At 46.2% G+C, this 21,487-nt stretch overlaps 1 protein-coding gene across 2 annotated transcripts in view; it reads left to right on the forward strand.

Annotated features, from left to right (window-relative positions):
- The window catches only part of PRDM11 (PR/SET domain 11), an 81,886-nt gene that overhangs the window by 35,212 nt on the left and 25,187 nt on the right, over positions 1–21,487 (forward strand). For both annotated transcript variants that reach the window (XM_068556477.1, XM_068556478.1), the window contains exon 4: positions 3–265. In XM_068556477.1, the coding sequence (XP_068412578.1) occupies positions 3–265 (263 nt within the window). The remainder of the gene's footprint in view (positions 1–2; positions 266–21,487) is intronic.

Genomic DNA, 21,487 nt, shown 5'->3' on the forward strand with positions numbered 1-21,487 from the left:
AGTCTGCGAGTCCTGCCAGGAGTACTTTGTGGATGAGTGCCCGAACCACGGTCCCCCGGTGTTTGTGTCCGACACGCCGGTGCCTGTGGGCATCCCAGACCGGGCGGCCCTCACCATCCCCCAGGGCATGGAGGTGGTCAAGGAAGCCAGTGGGGAGAATGACGTGCGTTGCATAAATGAGGTCATCCCCAAGGGCCACATCTTCGGCCCCTATGAGGGGCAGATCTCCACCCAGGACAAATCAGCTGGCTTCTTCTCGTGGCTGGTGAGTGTCTCCCGGGCTGTGCCTCGGAAAAGGGTGCCACGAACATGGAAGGAAACCAGCAGGGGGAGCCATACGCTGGCCCAGCCTGGCCCAGAGCTTTTCTGCCATCACTCCTGGACACGTGGATGATGGATCTGGCTGTCCCCTTGCCCCTGTGACCCTTGGTGGCCGAGGGCCATGCAGAGGAGCCCCATCTGGCGGTAGTCAACAGAATCAGTGGTGGGGCAGTTTCTCCATGAGTCCTCATGCGTGTGTCTGGCAGGCCATTCTATGACACTTATGAAGGGTTTTCCCCAGCCCTCCTCTGGCGTGGGTGACCTGGAGCTGGGGACTGTGGCGATGCATAGCATGACGTTCAGCTAAAAAAGCAGTAATACCCAATGCTAGAGGCAAAGCTTCCAACAAGACAGGCACGGTCCCTGCCCTCTGGGAGTGGACAGTCTGGTGGGGAGCACAGGCAGTGAACAAATACATGCACCTGTGACAATTGCTACTGAAGGGGGAACACGGGACGCTCTGGGTACGCAGGGAGATGGCAGCGTTCACAGAGCTCTGGGACTTGGGGCCTGGAGCCTGAGTTCATCATGTCAGCCAGGTTTGCTAATTACTATCTAATGTGACCTTGGATGAGTCATTGAACCTCTCTGTGCCAGGATAATCATAGCTGATGGTGAAGATGAAATGAGTTAATGCTGCAAAGTTCTTAGAATGGTGCTTGCCTTTAGTAAGCACGCAGTGACTGTCAGCTATTGTTGTTGTTCTTGGCCTACTTGAGGGGTTTGGGCAAGATTTCCTCTGGTCTGAGACTTGAAGAATGAGTAGCAGTTAGTAGAAGGGGGATGGAAAAATGCTCCGTGTAGGCAGAACAGCTGAGAGAGAGGAACCTCAAGAAGTCTGGGGGGGTGGCAGCAGCAGTGAGCCTGAGAGGCAGAGCGGCGAGAGCTGGCAGGAGAGGGAGGTGGGAGCCAGATCGTGCTGTGTTTCATAGGCCATGACAAGTGCATGCTTCATCCTGTGGGCCAGGGGAAGCCATCGGAACGTTTCAAGCAGAGGTGTGACATGGTAGGTTGCAGAATGGAGAATTGGGATTCTAGGTAAAAGGCTGGAGTGAGGGTTCACATCTGGAATGATGGTGGCTTAAACTCAAGTGCTAGAGGTGGGCACATTTGAGAGAGATTTAGGGGGGAGAATCCCCAAGACTCGTTGATAGACAGGATGTGAAGGTGAGGAAGAGGGATTTTCAGATTCGAAAAGGAAGGATTACCAATGATGACTTTCAGGCACCAAACTTGAACATGGATAGGGGGACATGGGACAGTAGAGAGAGCCAGGCTGGGGGTAGGAAGATGATTCATTTATCATTAAATAAACACCTCTTGAAGGTCTGCTTTGTGCCAAGCACTGGGCTGGCTCTGGGGACGCAATGGTGGACCAGATCAGACATCAGTCCTGCCCTCATAGAATTTACTGTGGGGAAGATGGAAGGAATTAAAGAATAAGATAAGCATCAATAAATGTAACATTATGGCTCTGAAAGGTAATGGAGAGACAGTGGGGCTAGGAGAAAAGTGATCAACCAAGGGATTTGATGGGGCCAGAAGTTGGGGAAGGCTTCCTAATAGTTGAGCTGTGATTGAAGGAAGAGAATTCCCACCAGGTGATGATTGGTGAGGGGCATCAAGATGGATGGAAGAACATGAGCAAAGGTCCTGTGGCAGAAGAGAGCACAGTACGTTTGAGCAACTGGGAGGTCAGTGTGCCTGGAGTGCAGCAAACATGGGCCTGGAGAAGACAGCGGCTCGGTCATGTAGGGCCCAGTGGGCCAAGCTGGGACTTCCGTTCTCCATTTTAAGAACAGCGAAAAGCTTTCATTTATGTTTTGAAAGGGTGACTTTGGCTGCAGGCTGGAGAACTGATGGGGTAGAGACATTGGTCAAGAATGGATGTCTGCACCCCAGTCAGAGGGCTGTGTTTGTTCTTGAAGTTGGTGACGGTGGAGGGTTGAGCTAGGGTGGGGCAGAGACATGGAGACAAGTGAACTGGTTTGTGAACTGTTTCAGAGATGAAAGAGATTTGACTTGGGAAGAGACCTATTGGCCCAAGTAAGGGAGAGGGAAGTGTCGTGAACAACTCCTGCAGCGTTCCTCTCCCTACAGGTCAGGAATGGTGAATTTCTGTGAGAGATGGGGAATGCCAGAAGGGGACTGGGTTGAGGGGAAGATCCTGATTTGGGTTTTGGGCTTGTTGAGTTTGGAGAGATGCCTTGGATATATATCTTGTTGAGTGAGGCCAAGATATCCAAGTAGTGATATCAACTAGGCAGCTTTATATATACGGGTTCAGAGCTTGGAAAGGACGTCTGGAGATGTTACTTCATGAGTCACCTGTGCATAGGTGATCAGTGGGGCCAGAGGGCTGGAGGGCAGCCCCCAGGGAGAACGGGCTGAGCGAGAGGTAGAGCAGCCTAAGGACTAAGCTTTGAGGAACTTCAACGGTGAGCGGTCCAGAAGGGGAGTTTGATCCTGCAGGGGAGACAGAGCAAGAGTGGCCTGAGGTGGGAAGGCCAGAATGTCCAACAATGTCCAACTCTGCTGAGAAGCCAAGCAAGAGAAGGGCTCAAAAGCGTTTGCTGGATTTAGTGCCAGGGAAGTCATTGGTGACTTTAGCAAGAGCTGTTACTATAAGCCAGTGGTTGTTAACCTGGGGCAGTTTATACCCCCCGCCCCCTTTCTGGGGTAGTTGGAAATGTCTGGAGATTTTTTTTTTTGCCATCACCACTGAAGATGGACATATGCTACTGGCATCTAGAAGTAAGAGGCCAGGGATGCTGGTAAACCGTTTATAATACATAGGACAGCCTCCTACAACAAAGAATGATCTGGCCTCAGTTGTCAACAGTACCAGGGCTGAGAAATCCTGCAGAAGAGTAATGAGATGGGAACCTCATTGGAATGGAGGTGACTGGTATAGTCACTTCTCAGAAGTTTGATTAGAAACAAGTGGAGGAGAGAGGAAGGGTGATGGCTGAGGGAAGACTGGGGTCAAGGGAGTTTGTTAATGAGACATTAACTTCCTTAAAAAACCCAATGGAGGGAGTCCAGCTGAAGAAATGATTGAATGTACAGTAGAGATAAGGCGTGATGGGTAAGCTTTTATATTACCTAAGAAGGTTCACATGGAGACACTGGCTGTAGAAAGGAGGTGGGCCAACATTTTTTCTGTCCCTGGAGGGATATCCTAGAGATTTGGAGCAGGTGAAGGGAGGTAACTATAGTAGGCCAAACAATGGCTCTCCAAAGATGGCCATGTCCAGATCCCTGGAACATGTGAATGTGTTATCTTATATGGTAAAAGGAACTTTGCACATGTGATCAAGTTGAGGATCTTGAGATGGAGAAATTATCCTGGCTTATCGGGGTAGGACCAATGCAGTTACAAGCATCTTTATAAGAGGGAGGCTGGAGAGTTAGAGTCAGAAAGAAAAGATTGGAAGACCCTATGCTGCTGGCCTTGAAGATGGAGAAGGAGCCAGGAGCCAAGGCATGCAGAGTCTACAAAAGGCCAGGAAACGGATTCTTCCTTCAAGCCACCTGAAAAAAACTCAGCCCTGCCAACACCTTGATTTTAGGAATCCTTACTTCCAGAAAAGGAAGACAATAAATTTGTGTTGTTTTAAGCCACTGTGTTTGTGGCCGTTTGTTATAGCAGTAGTAGGACACTAATCCAGTGGGCTAATGTGTTTGGGGGGACATCTGCTAAAATGTGCAGAGAGATGGAGAGAGGTAGCCTGAGACTGAGGAGAAGGCGAGTTCAGGTTGGGTAGGGTAGAGATGGAGGTGCCCTCGAGATGCCCAGGTGGCGCTGTCCCGAGGCACGTCGGTGTGTGTGGGTCTGCAGCCGAGGGCAGATGCCTGGGTATGGAGGGAAAACCAAGCATATAAATGTATGCAGCTGAAGCCCTGGGAAGGGTTGAGCAGTGGGGTCAGTGCTGCAGAGGGCGAGAAGCTTGAGGATCGAGAGCCCATTGGCACACAGGTCTTGGCATCCTTGGCAGGGGCAGTTTCATGGGTGGAAGCCACATTGCTGTGGATTGAGATGTGAGTGGGAGGTGAGGAGGGGGAGCCAGCAAGGGTGATTGGCTTGTTTTCAAAGTCTGGCTGCTCATTGAGCAATTATTATATGCCAGGTGTATACCACATTCTCCCACAAAACAGTCCCGCAGGTGGAGGTGGCTGCCTTTCTCGTTCAGATAAGGGAACCCGGGACTGAAGAGGTCAAGCAAGCAGCCCCAACTCCCATAGCTAGTACCTGACAGACCTTGGGTTCCTTCAAAGACAGCATCCCTCTGTGATGCCTGGGGCTTTAAGGAGTTCCATCGTGGGGAGACATGCCTAAGGAGGGGGAGCAGTGAATGTGGTTATGTGTCCAAATTCAATCTATCCTCACAGACACAGAGCAACTCCCATGCACTGGGCACTGAGCAGGAAGTTCTGGAGGTAACACAAATACATGAGGTTTGCCCTCTGTTTTTATAGAGCCTTTGGTTCAGCCACAGGGAGGGGGGACTGAGGTAGATGGGAAGGGAGGAGGCCTATTCCCAGCCCAGAGTGTTGCTGGTGATTGTGGTGCTGCAGTAGGTTGTAAGGGTAGGGAGAAGGGGAGTCGGCTGGGCAAATGGGGGATGGGTTTTGAAGGATGGGTAGGAGTTCAGCAGAGGAGGCTGATGCCTTCTCAGCCTGCGGGAAAATCCCAGGGGAGAAAATTTAGTGTCATGCCCAGGGAAGGGCTAGTAGGATCCCCTTCTTTCCCACCACAGTCTACCCCTTGGGACAGCCCAGCCGGGAAAGCTTGGAGTCTCTAAAGCAGGTAGCTTCCCCAGGTTCGTGGTCTGGCATGGGTCCGGGTCCGGAGAAAAGGGATAATAGGAAGCTCTGGAGTTTGCAGTGTGGTCATAGACCAGCTCCATCTGGTCCTGGCCTGTTGTTCAGGGGCAGGGCCAGAGGCAGCAATGTTGCTTCCTTGGAGGTTCCTTCCACGGGCCTCTGAGCTGCGGCATGCGCATGTTTGCAGGGACAGTATGGCTGGAGGTCGCAGGACCACGTGGAGGCTTTGACCTTTGTGATGCAGAGAAGTGAGAGGTGTTGAAGCCTGTGTGTGTGTGTGTGTGTCTGTGTGTCTGTCCTCAGTTGGGGCCTCACCTGGGGCAAAGCAGGAATGAGGAACAGCTCTGCCTGCTCAGACGATGGGTTGGCTGAATGGTGCGAGAGGGGGAAAGGTGGGCTGAACCACGGCCCTGACTTTGGACCAGGATCCGGAAACTCCACATCCTAAATAAACTGCATTCATCTGTCAAATCCTGTCCCAAAGCTATACTTGTCTGTTCTTGACCTTCTGCCTGCCTTCCAAAGCTCTGGCCTCCGTCCAACACAACACATTTCCTTCCACAACTCAGTATGTAGAGTCTCCTCCAGCAGAAACGATGGTGGTGCTATAAGGATAAGCATAGCCGTTAATGTTGATTGAGTGCCTACTACGTGTCTGGGTCTGTACTCAGCACTTCACAGGATGATCTCATTTGATCCTAGCGATGCCCCTGTGAAGCAGGTATTGTTCTATCCATTGCACAGCTGAGAAAACTGAGGCCCAGAGAGGATGAGTCATTCTGCACAAAGCTAAACAGCTAGTGAGTAGCTGAGCTGGGGTTCAAACCTGGGCAGTCTGCCTCCAGAACCCACCTTCTCATTCGGCCTCCTGGTCCTCTCCACCTCCCTTACTTGTCAGGCCTATGCCTACCTCCTGGCCTTGGTTGACTCTGTTCCACTCATCCTTCCTGCCCAGTACAAGGTCCCTCTCCATCTCCCCTCAACCTGGAGGAAAGCTGGTCCCACTGTGTACGGTGTGCTGCAGGGACAGAGCCCGGGTTTAGATGAACCAAATGGCCATTTCCACTTTGCGTCTCTCCTTCATGGCCTGGCCTCCTTGGAAGGAGTTTTGCTCTCACTTCTGACTGTTTAGAAAAGAAATTCCCCTTCCTCTGCTTACTCATCTCACTGGAAATCATAGACTCCATAAGTCATTGCCAAGGTTGCCAGGCTGCCCTCAGGCACTGCAGGCCAGAGACGATGCTGCAGGCATGAGATGCTTGGGGAGCGCCAGGCAGCCATATGGTTTGGTAAAGAGGCAGAGAAAGAGGAGGCCAGCACAGGGTTTCTGTTTCAGTTTTTCACTGAGACCCAGTCTCGTTCCAGAAGGGATTTAGGGCAGCCTAGCAGCATATATCAAATATAACATGATAGCATATTAAAACTGAGAGAGAGAGAAGAAAGAAAAACAAGGGTGGAGACCCTAAATGGAGCCAGGAATGAGGCTAAAAATGCATACCATAATGACCTGTGTGTGCACTTTTAGCTATAGAAGGTCCAAATCCGGCAGCCACTGGGGAAAGGCAAGCCTGCTTAGCTACCGGTGCTTTCTGGCCATAACTCGAGAAGTCCCAGGTAGCTCCCGAGGAGGTCTCCTTTTCCGGGTAGAGACTGGATGGGAGTTTTCCCAGGCCTCCTTATAAAGAGGACACTGTGTGGTGGGATTGCTCGCCCGCAGTCAGCCAGCCTCTCTGCCTGCCAGACTCCTACTGTTCTGGGGAGAAGCTGATGTGAAATGGGGTTTCAGTGTTTTCCATTTCAGCTTCCCTCGTAAAAATGGAGATTTATTTTAAAACTTGAAATTGGATGTGCAAAAGCTCATGACGCCCTCCAGAACAGAGTCTGAGAAATCCCGAGTAGCTGGGATAGATGAAGTGTGAGCAGACAGTTGCAACAGTGCAAGATGTCAGCGGGAGCAGGGGCTTGGGTGGGGCTCAGAGAGGGGAAGAACAACGGGCTGGTCCAGGAAGGAAAGAAGGCCCATTTGAAACAGCTTGGGCTTCTGTGTGTGTGTGAGAGTCTGAGCAAGTGCGTTTCATGCTTATTTGTTAATTTCTATTAACTCTTTATTCTGAAAATTTCAAACTCTACAAAAGTATAAGAAGAGTATGATCAACAGCCACACACCCTGCATCTAGATTCGCCCGCTGCTAACATTTTATAACAATTGCTTCAGTCTCTCTCTCTATATCTACCTACAGGCACACGCACGCACACATTCTTTTTCGTTTGGTTTTTCTGAACTGTTTGAGACGTAGTTCCAGACATCAGGCTTCATGGGCCAGGCCGTGTCTGTCACCGCTACCCAGCTCTGCCTTTGTACCATGAAAGCAGCCGTAGACAGCACATGAATGAATGAGCGTGGCTGGGTTCCAATAAAACTTTATTTGTAAGCACTGACATGTGAATTTCATATAAGTTCAAATGAAATTTGAGTTTCACAAGTTTTGAAAACCAAACAAATGAAATTATACGAAAAAAATCTTTTCAATTATTAAAAAAAAAAAAAACAAGCAAAACCACGCTTAGCTCACAGGCTGTATAAAAATAGATGAGGAGCTGGATTTGACCTGCCGGCAGTAGTTTGCTGACCCCTGTCCTATATAATCACAATATAATTATTATATTCAGGAAATTTAACCATGGATACAGTACTGTCTCAACTACAATCCATATTCAGATTTTCCAATTGCCTTGCGTAACGGCCTTGGTAGTTTTCCCTCCATTCAGGACCCACTCAAGCATCACACATTGCATTTACTTGTCATGTCTCATTAGCCTCCTTTATTCTAGAACAGTTTCCCTGCATTGTGTTTTCTCTTTCACGATATCGCTGCTTTGGAAGAGTTCAGGACAGTTGTTTGCAGAACGTTCCACAGTTTAGATTTGTCTGATTGTTTCCTCATGATAGGTTCAGATTATAGATTTTTTGGCACAGAGGATGTTTTGTCTTCCGCACTGCAGATAGCAGGAACACGTGATATCCGTTTGTCTTCTCTTTAACCCAGTGCTTTTAGCAACTATTGATGATTCTTGCCTGTATCAATTATTTTTCATGGTTCAAAATGATTTTTAACCATTCCTTCTACACTTATGACTTGACATTCTTCTGTTAAAAAAAAAAGTGCTCAACTTTCTCCCCCACCCCATTCCTTAAAGTTATTTTTAGTATCAGTATGGACTCAAGGATTCTTTTTTTTCTTCAGTGTGTTCTAGTCCGTTCCCATCATTATTCATTTTGAGCTTTAAATTGCCCTAGATTTGGCCAACAGGAGCCCGTTCAGACTGGCTTCTTGTCCTTCTTTTAGTACTTCCTTACTTTCTGGGCAAAGAAGTGTTTTTTTTTGTTTTGTTTTGTTTTTTTGCCATGCCACGTGGCATGCAGGATCTTTAGTTTCCTGACCAGAGATCGAACCCTTGCCTGCTGCAGTGGAAGCTCAGAGTCTTAACCACTGGACCACTAGGGAAGTCCCAAAGAAGATGTTCTAGCCATCTCTCTTAGGAGCTCTAATTTGTTTTAGTGAGAAATGGTATTTAGAATTCAAATCTCTGGGCACTAGGTGTGTGCCATACTCCTGGGGTGTCCTTGCTTCTAAGCCTGAACTAGGTTTTGAGGGATGCGTTGAAGTGAGTGGCCAACAGAGTCAGGAAATGAGGGAACACGCAATCACAAGCAGTGGGCATAGCATGTACAAAGGCCCAGGGACACGTGTGTAAGTTGAGGTGGGGAATGGTAATGGGGTATAGCAGAGGTACAGGGTGTGCTTAGAAGGAAAAGGGGAAGATGATGCTAGAAAAAAGCTGCTTGTCTCATGTTCTAAGATGTCATGGATCTTCAAACACTATTGATTGAATATCAGCTTTTCCAGGAATAAAAATATGTTCCTCTTAATATCAGAAGCATTAAATGGCTTGGCTTGGATAATTTTTATAAATGCTGGTAGTTTGGTTACTGAATCATGAACCAAACCAAAGATATCAACCTAAGATTCCTCTTAATATCAACCCTAAGATTCCTCGTAATATCAGAAGCATTAAATGGCTTGGCTTGGATAACTTTTATAAATGCTGGTAGTTTGGTTACTGAATCATGAACCAAACCAAAGATATCAACCTAAGATTCCTCTTAATATCAACCCTAAGATTCCTCTTAATATCAGAAGCATTAAATGGCTTGGCTTGGATAACTTTTATAAATGCTGGTAGTTTGGTTACTGAATCATGAACCAAACCAAAGATATCAACCTAAGATTCCTCTTAATATCATCAGCCCTAAGATTCCTCTTAATATCAGAAGCATTAAATGGCTTGGCTTGGATAACTTTTATAAATGCTGGTAGTTTGGTTACTGAATCATGAACCAAACCAAAGATATCCCCCACAACCCCAAATATAATATGCTAGTGAACTAGTTTTGGCTGGAACTGAGTCTGTAATTCTCAAACTCTATTATATGGAACAAAAATAAAGCATGAAAAACTATTCTGAACTCTTCTGAATTTTCACTATAAGCCAGCTTCTCACTTGACCGTCAACACTCCTTGTCTCCTCAGCACTTCCACTGCAGTTGTGTGTCTCACTTTTGTTATATTGAGGCCACTTTTTACAATATATGTATATATGTTACTATAGTTACCATGCTGTACATTACATACCCAGGACTAATTTATTTTGACCACCTTCCGGCATTTTGACAACACCCCACCTCCCGCCTCTGGCAATCATCCATCTGTTTTCTGTATCTATGAGTTCAGGGTTTGTTTGTTTGTTTGTTGTTTTAGATTCCACATATAAGTGAGATCATACAGCATTAGTGTTGATGTCACTTATTTGTCTTAGCACAATGCCTTCAAGGCCCATCCATGCCATTGCACATGGCAGGATTTCCTTCCTTTTTATGGCTGAAAAATATTCCCTTGTATATCTATCCACATATTCTTTATCCATTCATCCGTTGATGGGCACTTAGGTTGTTTCCATTTCTTGGCTGTTATAAATAATGCTGCAGTGAACATGGGGGTGCAGATACCTTTTTGTGTTAAGTTTCCATCGGTTAAATACCCAGAAGTGGAATTAGTGGATCATATGGCAGTTCTATTTTTAATTTTTTAAGGAGCTTCTATACTGGTTTCCATAGTGGCTGCACCAATTTACATTCCCAAAACAGTGCTCAAGGGTTCCCTTTTCTCCACATCCTCATCAACACTTATTTCTTGTCTTTTTGGTGAAAGCCCTTCTGACAGGTGTGAAGTGGTATCTCATTGTGGTTTTAATTTGCATTTCCCTGATGACTGGTGATGTTGAACATCTTTTCATGTACACTTTGGTCAGGTGTCTGACTTTTATTGTTTATGGGGTCCCAGTGTTACATTAATTTTATTCTAAAGTTACTTTAAAAGGTTTAAACATAAAAAACTAGATAAACACATTTCTTATAGCTTTTAAACAACTGTAAAACCGAGACAGACTTACAAATATAAAATGAACAGAACTACACAAACCAACATAATTCAAATGAACAAAATCAGTGTCCTGTGTTGGATAATGTTTTACTGAAACTAACGTGCTGTTTATAGGGTGAATACTATAGTGACTACTTAGACACAGCTTCTTCTGCATTTGGCATGCCTGTGCTTTTGTGTGCCATGTGACACTTTGCTTTGTTTGTCTCTATTTAAAACACTGGGAAATCTTCCATTAATGCAACTGCCACCATGTTTCTTAGTCTTTGCCAGAATGCATCATTTACACATTAAACTTTGTATCTGTTCTTTTTTCATTGGCTCATGGCAAGTAGTAATAATTGGTGTTGTACAGTCAGCTGTTACGAGGAAACAAGCAGTGGAATTGAATGGAGCTCTGTAAACTCTTTGTGTTAAGGGGCCAGACAGTAAGTATTTTAGGCTTTGTGGCCCATACAGTGTCTGTCACACTACTCAATCCTGCCATTGCAGTGTGAGAGCAGCCGGACGTGTGTGTGTTCTAGTAAGACTTTGTTTATGGAGACTGAAATTTGAATTCCGCGTAATTTTCACATGATGAAATAGTCTTCTTTTGATTTATTTTCAACCATTTAGAAATGTACAAACCATTCTTAGCTGGTGGGCTGTACAAAACAACTGGGGGGGTGCTGGATTAAGCCTGCAGGCCCTGGTTTGTTGACCCCTGGCGTATAGAACAACAGTCATTTAGCCTTGCTTGGGTATCTGCTGGTTGATTGCAGATCCTCATTGATTCTGGTGTGTCCACTGGTTGCCTGCGGTTGGGCTGATTGAGTTGGGCTTGGCTGAGCTGCTCAGCCTCCAGCCGCAGGGTGAGCTTGGCTCTTCACCGAGGGCCAAGTCTGCTCCAAGTGTGTCTGTTCTGGGCCCAGACTGAAGAGTCAGAGGCTCCCTGGGGAAGCTCTTCTCATCCCGGAGGCAAGCCCACCCTCACAAGCACGTTTCAAGCCTGTGTCTGCATCATGCGTGTTAACACCCCATTGGCCAAATAAGTCACGTGGCTGAACCCAAGGTCAAGGAGTGAAGAAGTATGGGCCACCTGTAAGACAGAGTCTAGTGCGTAGTCACAGGGCCAGGGTGATAGGGAGGGGCGAGAGCTGGGCCAAGAATTCAGTCTACCATGGGTGCCAACTCAGTCACAAGCACAATACTCTTTTTTAATTTTTTTTTTTGGCTGCGCTATAGGGATTGCGGGATCTTCGTTCCCAGATCAGGGATCTAACCCAGGCCCCCTGCAGTGGAAGCGTGGAGTTTTAACCACTGGACCACCAGGGAGTTTCCACAAGCACAATACTCTTGTGGGGCAGAAATCTCATGGGGATTCCCATGTATTGATTTTTTTTTTTAATGAAAACATTGAATTAAACATTCTTAGAGAGAACTTTTGGATCTTGAGAACGTATCCAAAGACCCGACTTTGAGAAACACTAATCTCTGGTGAACTTTCTGGCTTTAATAATAGGGGTTTAGGGGTTTCCTGGTGTTTGGAAATTCCTCCAGGAGAAGTCTTGTCTGATTTATACCCCCAGAGCCAAATGCAGCACCACTTAAACCCCAGTGGGTCCTCAGCAAATGCTAGTTAGGTTTCGTGGGCAAGCATCGTAATAATAGCAACAACAATTGCTGTTGTTTGTTGGGCACTAAAGGATTTGTGTGTCTTAATTCTTGTATCCTCACAACCGTTCTATGGGATAGCTATTATTATCCCCCTTTTACAGATTGGGAAACTGGGGCTTAAAGGGCCAGGTTACTTGTCCGAGGCCATGCAGTGTGGAACCAGATCTTCGAACCAAAGCTTGAGCTCCTCATCTCCAACCCCGAATGTGACTGTCTAGATGCCCACGTGACATCTGTTGGTCTTCCCACTGCCACCGACACGCCCCTTTCTCTGGGGAAGGCTTTTCAAGCCAGTGATATGAGGTTGTTTCCTTTTCCTTGTCTGATTGCTGCTGATGAAGATTTGGCAGATATTTTTAACTGCTTTATTGAGATGGAAGTCATGCACCATACAATTCACCCATTTAAAGTGTGTAATTCAGTGGTCTTTAGTATATTCCCGGATGTGTGCAGCCACCACCACAGTCAGTTTTAGAACATTTTCATCACCTCAAGAAGAAACTCCATCCTTTTAGCTGTTACCCGCCTCTTCCCTTCTTCTTCCCCTTCCAGCCCTGGGCATCCACTACTCTACTCTTTGTCTCTATCGATTTCCCGATTCTGGACTTTTCATGTGAACGAAATCAATCATATACTATGTGGTCTTCTGTGACCAGCTTCTCTCACGTAGCTTAATGTTTTCAAGGTGCATCCGCGTTGTGACAGGTATCATTCCTTTTTATGGCCGGATAATATTCTACTGTGTGGATATACCACATTTTGTTTATCCGTGCATTCTTGCGTGGACAGTTAGGTTGTTTCCACCTTTTGGCTATTATGAATAATGCTACCGTAAACACTTGTGTACAAGTTTCTGTGTAGACATATGTTTTCCCATCTCTTGTGTCTGTGCTTCAGAATGGAACTGTTGGGTCATATGGTAACTCTATGTTTAATCGTTTGAGGAGCTGCCAGACTGTTTCCGGAGTAACTGGACCATTTTACATTCCCGCCAACAGTATATGAGGGCTCTGATTTCTCTTTTCTGATTTCCAACATTTACTGTTACCTGCCTTTTTGATTCTAACCATCCTAGTAGGTGTGAAGCGATATCTCCTTGCGGGCCTTTGGGTTTTTTCCTCTGCTTTTCTCTGTCTCTTGTCCGTTTCGCTGGGTATTAGGGAGAGTTGCCCATGATGGGTGTGCAGGTTGTGTTCTGAATAACCCCACGGGGTGAGTTTCACACCTGCCCTGTCACCACCTCCCTCTGCCTTGTTAACCAGGAAGACCTTTCAGATCTGTAGCATGATGTATAAAGTTTGTTGCCAGCTAATTTCTCTCTGACCGCATGCCCATTCTTATTTGCATTTTTGCTGCCTCCCAGATGGGCACCTTCTCCTGGCTGTCTCCCCCACCCTTGCCCCATGACCCTCATGTCACGCATAGTGAAGAGACAGGATTCAGGCCAGTTTCCTGACCCTGCTCCTCAAGTCCTGGTCCAAGGGCTCATTTCATCAGTTTCACCAACAGCCAGATTTATTACCAAGGAGAGTGAGGCTGAGGGTGTTCAGGGTAGAGGGTGGTCGTTTCTGCGGCTGGTTCCAAAGCGGGGTGCCTTTTCCAGGCAGAGCAGAGGGACTTGGGAAAGGAAGAGCTGTCTGCGTCGGTGACAGGGCTCTGGACTCACATTCCTCCCACTTGAAAGAAGCGTGTTTTGGGGCTAGTCACCGTTCCCTCTGAGCTCTAGTTTTCTTACCCATCAAATGGGGATGCACAATCTAATGGAACATACCCCACGAGTTGCTAGTATTCATGCTTGTTGCATGCCTGGCGTGTAATAGGTGATGAGCACTTCGCAGCTTTATTACCTCCAGTTAGCGTCACGTGGCTTTCAGGACCGGCTGGGGGTGATGACTGAAATTACAGTTGTAAAACCTGGATGTGGAATTTGGGATTGTATGTAAACATGCCTCATTTACCAGGTCTCCAGGGCCTTTTTGAAATTTGATAAATAGAATAATGAAAGGAAGTATGTACAGTTGTTCCTCAGAATCGGCGGGGATTGGTTCCAGGGACCTCCATGGATACCCAAATCCATGGATGCTCAAGTCCCTTCTGTAAAATGGTGCAGTGTTTGCATATGACCTACACGTATCCTCCTGTGTATTTTAAATCATCTCTAGAATACTTATAATACCTAATACAATGTAAATGCTATGTAAATTGTTGTAAATGCTATGTAAGTAGTTTCTGGTGTGTGGCAAATTTAAATTTTGCTTTTTGGAACTTCTGGGAAAAAGTTTTAAAAATAGTTTTGATCCTTGGTTGGTTGAATCTGTGGGTGTGGAACCCGCAGATACATAGCGCTGACTGTACTAATTCCATTATCGGCTAAATGGTGGTGCGGGAGGTGTGGGGATGGGTTAGATCATGCTTCTTGAGCCTTCTTGAGTCACCTAGGGGGTTATACTCATATACTCATATACCTAGGGGGTTATACTCATATACTCATATACTCATATACCTAGGGGGTTATACTCATGTACTCATATACCTAGGGGGTTATACTCATATACTCATATACTCATATACCTAGGGGGTTATACTCATATACTCATATTCTCATATACTCATATACCTAGGGGGTTATACTCGTATACTCATATACTCATATACCTAGGGGGTTATACTCATATACTCATATACCTAGGAGGTTGTACTCATATATATTCATAAAATGCTGTACTCATGTTGTACTCATATATATTCATTCATTCAAATGTTGTACTAACATTTAAGGGACTGCCCCCCCATTCTCCTGGCCAAAGTCCATCCATGGACACCAAGTTAGGAACCCAGGGCCTGAATAATCTCAGAGGCCCCCTTCCAATTTAAGTGTTCTTCATTCCATGTTTCTGGGCATAGCAGGGGCCAGAGTTCAAGTTCGAGTTCAGGCCGGCCTCCTTATCTCTCTGCGTTTCAGTTTGCCAGCCTGGGAAGTGGCTGGGGACTGAGGTGATGCCACCTGCCTCCTGGGCTTCTGGGAGGAGCATCTGAGACATGTGAAAGAGCTTTGTCAACTGTCAGTGGCTTCACAAATCATTTTTGTAACGTCTTTGCTCCAAGAGGAGTTGCAGAACTGAAAATCAGAATGTTTTATGGATTCAATGGGTTCCTGGAAAGTTGCAGGCAAATCAGGTTTTTAAAAATCCAATCTTGGCAGCACCTGGTTATGGCACCATTTAGAGGAGTCCAACAGTGAATCCTCGATTGTGGCAGATGTTCTGCCGCAAAGCAGAATGTTCCTCCCTGGTAAAATACCGATCTTCGCATCGGTATGCGAAAGATAATGATTTGCTCAAACCAGCAGCAAAGCTGGACGTCCGCCGGAGAGGGCCCCAGGACACGATCCTGGTTGATTCTGATGAGGTCATTTGGGGGAGCCTGGGGTGACATCCATCACTCTGCAGAGTGCTTAAGAGCAAGGGCTGTACCTGCAGAGTCTAAACTCCAACTGCCCCACACATTTCCTTTGTGGCCTCAGACAAGTTGCCTACTGGGTCTGAACCTCAGTTTCCTAGTCTGTAAAATGGGGATAATAGTTGTAGCTACCTCCATAGAGTTGTGAGAATTCATGAGATCAGAGTACTTGGCACAGTAAAATTGCTCCATCAACGGCAGCGGGTGATGTTTTATTATTGATGTCTTTGTTAATTATTACCATGGTCAGAAATAGTGTTCTAGTCCACATGGACCCATGCTTGACCCAGGGAGCCAAACCTTATGTTTTTTATATTATTTTCTGAGGATCTGTCCACATAGAATCATAAAATTCTTAGAATTTTATACGTCATTTAGGACAGACTTCCACTCAGTGGGGAAATTCTTTCTTCCGCTTCCCTGATAGTGAGTCATCCTACTACTGCTTAAATACTCCCAGTAACAAGAAACTCACCACCTCACAAGGCTGCTTGTTCCATTGCAGGACGGTTCTGCATGTTAGAACATGTATCTTAGGACCGTTCTGCATGCATATTCCTCGCGCCGAGTTCGGGCCTGTGTCCCTCTAAGTGGTCCTGGTTTTGCCTGCCCTCCCCCACGTTGTGCTCCTTCCCACATTTGATGATGGATCTGCTTTCTCTAGCTTCTTCTTCTCCAGTCTAAGGGACCCTCTTACCATGCAGGTTGTCCTTCTCTGGTCAGGCCCAGGTTATCAAAGTCCTTCTCACATCACAACGTTCAGAGTCTGGGCTGGTCCCGGAAGTGCTGGGTTCAGAAGGGCCAAGGAATCGACCTTGAAGGATGAGGCAAAGGAGGATGCTGGGAAACCAGTGTTCTTGGGCTTGGTCCCGAGCATCTGGCCCTGACTGGCCCTTCGTGGGCCATCTCAGTTGCAGGACTTGAGGCCCACAGCCTGCTGTCTACTCCGATGGCAGGGCTCATCAGTAACATGTGATGTGCTCTAAATACCCTCTGTGATCCTGCGCGCCCCTGCTTCCTCCACCTAGAACCCCCTCGCCCTCTTCTTCTCCAAGACTGCAGCTTGGATTCCACGCCCTCCAAGAAAGTCCTCCACTGACCACCAGGTACAGGGCTCCAGCTCTGCGCTCCCGTGTTCCACAGAATTCCCCACCACACTACTGACCACGGGACAGCACAGTGGCCTCTCTTCTGAATTCCCTGGACTGAGTTTTGTGAGAGCAAAGACATTGTCTTCCCAGATCACCGTTTTATCCCCCGAATCTGTCACTGTAGCTGCTCCCTTGGTGATATTTGCTGAATGAATGAATGCTCGATTGGAGAAAATCCTGACTGACAGGAAAGATAAGCCAAGAAACATCCCTCAGCAAACCTGGAGATCTTAGGGGGATCTGAAGCCAGCAACAGAGACCTTAGGCAGCTCCCGTGTCCCTCACGGCTCCCACTCAGGCCTCTCGGCCCAGCTGAAGCTGCAGAAAGTCTGATGACAACTACTGTTGACCCCCACCACCCAGAATTAATCATAACGAACATTTGGTCCCTTTAATAATCACCATTACGATCACAGTGCTAATAGCGACCTCTTATGGAGTGCCTCCAAATCAGTCATTATGGCAGCGCTGCAAGGCTGGTTTTTACCCCTTTTTACAGGGGAGGAAACTGAAGCCTGACCAGGGAAGTCACTTGCCCAAGGCCACTCAGCTTGTCAGTGGTGACGCTGAGACTCTGGCCGATTCCTCGGGCTCCATGACTCTCACTACCCACTAGGTGCTCTTGCTACTGGCTGCGGGACCTACACATGCTTCTCTTTTCCCCGCAGAGAGAAAGGAGCAATCAGAAAATGATAATGAAGGGTGATTAGTATTATGATAAAGTACAGGGTTCCATGAGATTCCAGGGGAAGGTCCCTGTAGACTGGGGTGTCATCTGGGGAGATTGCCAGGGGAGGGGAAGCCTGAGCTGCATGTTTTCTCTTTTTGTCTGAGAGTTTTAAGCCACGGAGACAGTATAGTCTTGTAGCTAGACAAACAGAGGAAAATCTTCATCCTCCTTCCCTCTGCCCTCCCCTCTAGAGGTAACCAGAGGTGAGAGTTTGAAATGCATCTCCCAGACTGTCGGTGCACATACAAACATACGGAGCGATGTGCTGGCAAATACTTAGCAACCTGCTGCTTGCTGATGGTTGTGCTGCAGGATACATGTGCCAAGTTTCTTGATGTCAAGGCTCCCACCATGGCTGGTTTCAAGCTGCCAACATGAAGGCGTTAAATGAGTAGCTGGGAAGAGATATATCATGACAGTTATTCTATAGTATTTCTACCGTGCAGATACGGTAGATGCCAATACCCTCGAGAACATTGATATCGTAAAGTATAGTAAAATAATTAGCAAACTTTGGGTATATATTACCTTTGTAAAAATAGAATGTATTGAATTTTAAGTTTATATAATTTAATTTTTTAAAATTTATTTATTTTATTATTATCATTATTTTTAAGCTGGTGGTTTTTTGGGTTTTTAAAAATTTATTTATTTATTTTTGGCTGTGTTGGGTCTTTGTTTCCGTGCAAGGGCTTTCTCTAGTTGCGGCGAGCGGGGGCCCCTCTTCATTGCGGTGCGCGGGCCTCTCACTGTCGCGGCCTCTCTTGTTGAGGAGCACAGGCTCCAGACGCGCAGGCTCAGTAGTTGTGGCTCACGGGCCTAGTTGCTCCGCGGCATGTGGGATCTTCCCAGACCAGGGCTCGAACCCGTGTCCCCTGCATTGGCAGGCAGATTCTCAACCACTGCGCCACCAGGGAAGCCCTATAATTTAATTTTTAATGATGGCTGTGTTTCACAACTGGTTCATGAGATCCTGGAAAATTTCACAGTCAGCTCTCGTTAGCCAGTACAAGCCAGCTCCAGCACGCCACTCATTTCCTTTTTTTACTCAAGTATTAACAGTATATAATTTGGCTCTTCATCCAATCCTTCGTTCATTCAACCAGTATTCTACTGTGTGCCGTGCCCCGTGTCAGGAACCGGGGCCAGGCCACCGTCATGAGCAGATAGCCATGCACTTGGCCGTCATCAGCTTATGGTCTAAAGAGAAGGCAGTCAATTACCACATTGGCAAGCAGACAGACCCTGCAATTGGGTCTCTAAAAGGAAGCAACAGGACAGTGTTATAGAGATAATACTGAGAGGGGCATGTGGAGGTCAGGGTGTGGAAGGGGAGAACCTACCTGAGGTTCAGGTCAAGAAAAACTTCTTCTGAGGAAGTGACAGAAACCGGGACCCAAAAGATAAGAAGGGACCAGCCATGCAAAACTTAGAAAAAGTTGCCAAAGTGATAATACATTCACTTGGGTGCCATTTCTGTAAACTGTACAAACATGCAAAATGGTTCTGTACGTTGTTTTTAGAATAAATCCTTGTATAGTAAAATTGAGAAGGTTCCCTTCCAGCTTCAGGATGGAAGGAGGGTGGGAAAGAGAATGAATTGGAGGCAGAGATGGTCTTCAACAACATCTATGTATTTTCCTGAAGCAAGAGGAGACAGAGGTCCGGGACAGAGATGGCTGGTGGTCATTTTTGTTGGCTCTCACTGATGGGTACAAGGTGGTCAGTTACATTACTCTTTATAATTTCTGAACGCTTGAAATATTTCATGAATATCATTGTTTTAAGAGTGGGGAAAAGAGGTGGCAGGCAGTGTGAAGTCTCACTCTTACAGCACTGTGGCTGCAGAAAAGTGAAGGGGGAGAGAGAGGCCTGAGAGAAGTTGGGAGGTAGGCAGGGACCAGGTCGTACAAGCCTTGAAGGCAGTGAACCTAAGTATGAATTTTATTATAAGTACAGTGTATGCCTTCTTGAGCTGGTGGGTGACATGATCTAATTTACATTAATAGATTCCTCTGGCTTCTTTGAGGAGAATCAGTAGAGAGTTACGAATGGCATCAGGGAGGTTAGTAGGGACCTCTTGTAGTTGTCTGGAGGAGAGCTGATGATGGCAGGAAGCAGTGGAGACAGGAGCAGTTTTGAAATTTGGTTTGGAGGACTTGCTGAGGGATTAGATATGTGGGGATCAAGAGAGGGGGGCATGACCCCTATGTTCATAGCAGCACTATTTGCAGTAGCCAAGACATGGAAGCAACCTAAATGTTCCATCGACAGATGAATGGATAGAGAAGATGTGGTACATGTACACAATGGAATATTACTCAGCCATAAAAGAGAATGAAATAATGCTATTTGCAGCAAAATGGATGGAGATTATGATACTAAGCAAAGTAAGTCAGAAAGAGAAAGACAAACACCGTATGATATCACTTATATGTGGAATCTAAAAAACGACACAAACGAACATATCTACAAAACAAAAACAGACTCACAGATATAGAGAACAGACTTGTGGTTGCCAAGGGGGAGGGGAGGTGGGGTAAGGAAGGATTGGGAGTTTGGGATTAGCAGATGCAGACTATTATATATAGGATGGATAAACAACAAGGTCCTACTGTATGTTACAGGGAACTGTATTCAGTCTCCTGTTATAAACCATAATGGGAAAGAACATGAAAAAGAATATATGTATGTATAACTGAATCACTTTGCTGTACAGCAGAAACTAACACAACACTGTAAATCAACTATACTTCAATAAAATTTAAAAAAGAGAGGGAGGCATGAAGGATGACTTTCCTTTTTTTTTTTTTTTAGCAGCTTTATGGAGATATAATTCACATACTGTACAGTTCATTCATTTAAAGTGTACAGTTCACTGGGGTTTGGTAGGGATGACTTTCTTTCTGAAACCTGAGTGGATGGTGGTTTCAAATACTGTGATGGGGAAAATGAGAGGAACAGGCTTGGGGGTGGGGCCTGAGGTGAGTTTGAGCAGCCAGTGAGACATCCAAGGGGGTGTGTCACATGGGAAATCAGATATTCACGCCTGGGGCTTGAGATGAAAATCTGTGAGTAATGAACAGATTGAGAGTGTGGAAATGGATGTGAATGTCCAGAGAAAGAGTATAGGTAAAGAGGATGTGTGTGGAGGGGGCACGGGGGCTTGCAATTCAGATGGACTGAGAGTTCACGCTTTGAGCCCCAGCCAGAAAAAGAGAAGAAAAAGAAAAGAAAAAAAGAAAGAGAGAGAGAGAAGGAGAGAAACATGAAGTGATCACAGAACTGAAAACAAAGGCCCGTAGGGCTCTAGTCTAGTGCAAGCAGAGTTCACCATCAAGTTTTAGCTCCTGTAGGGTACTATGAAATAGAAGTGCCCCAGGTGAGGTGGAGAGGGGAGCCAGGTTGACTGCTTCAAATGAGAAGAAGCAAGAGGTAACAGACAGACTCCTACTCAAGATGAGCCTCTGGACCAAACCTCCAAAACTAATGAAGAAAATTAATGTTACAAAGACAGCCTTCAAAAACAATGACAAATGAATTCACTCTAATTCAAATAAAGATAGTAGCGTATTCTGAAAATGAATTTAAAATAACTAGGATCTGAATCAGGAGTAGGTTTGACTGTGAGTCACTGAGATTCAAAATAACAGTGGCTCGAGCAAAACAGGAATTAAGATTTCTTCTATGAATACCTTCTGAGCCTGTATTAAGTCCTCAGGAACCAAGCTTGATCCAGCTAATCACCGTCTCAATGCTTGGATTATAGCCTCATAGTCCAAGTTGATAGCTAGAGCTCCAGCCATTACATCTGCATTCCAGGCAGCAGGATAATAGAAGTG

This window comes from Eschrichtius robustus, chromosome 11 (assembly GCF_028021215.1).
Source record: "Eschrichtius robustus isolate mEscRob2 chromosome 11, mEscRob2.pri, whole genome shotgun sequence".
In the NCBI taxonomy this organism is placed as follows: domain Eukaryota; kingdom Metazoa; phylum Chordata; class Mammalia; order Artiodactyla; family Eschrichtiidae; genus Eschrichtius; species Eschrichtius robustus.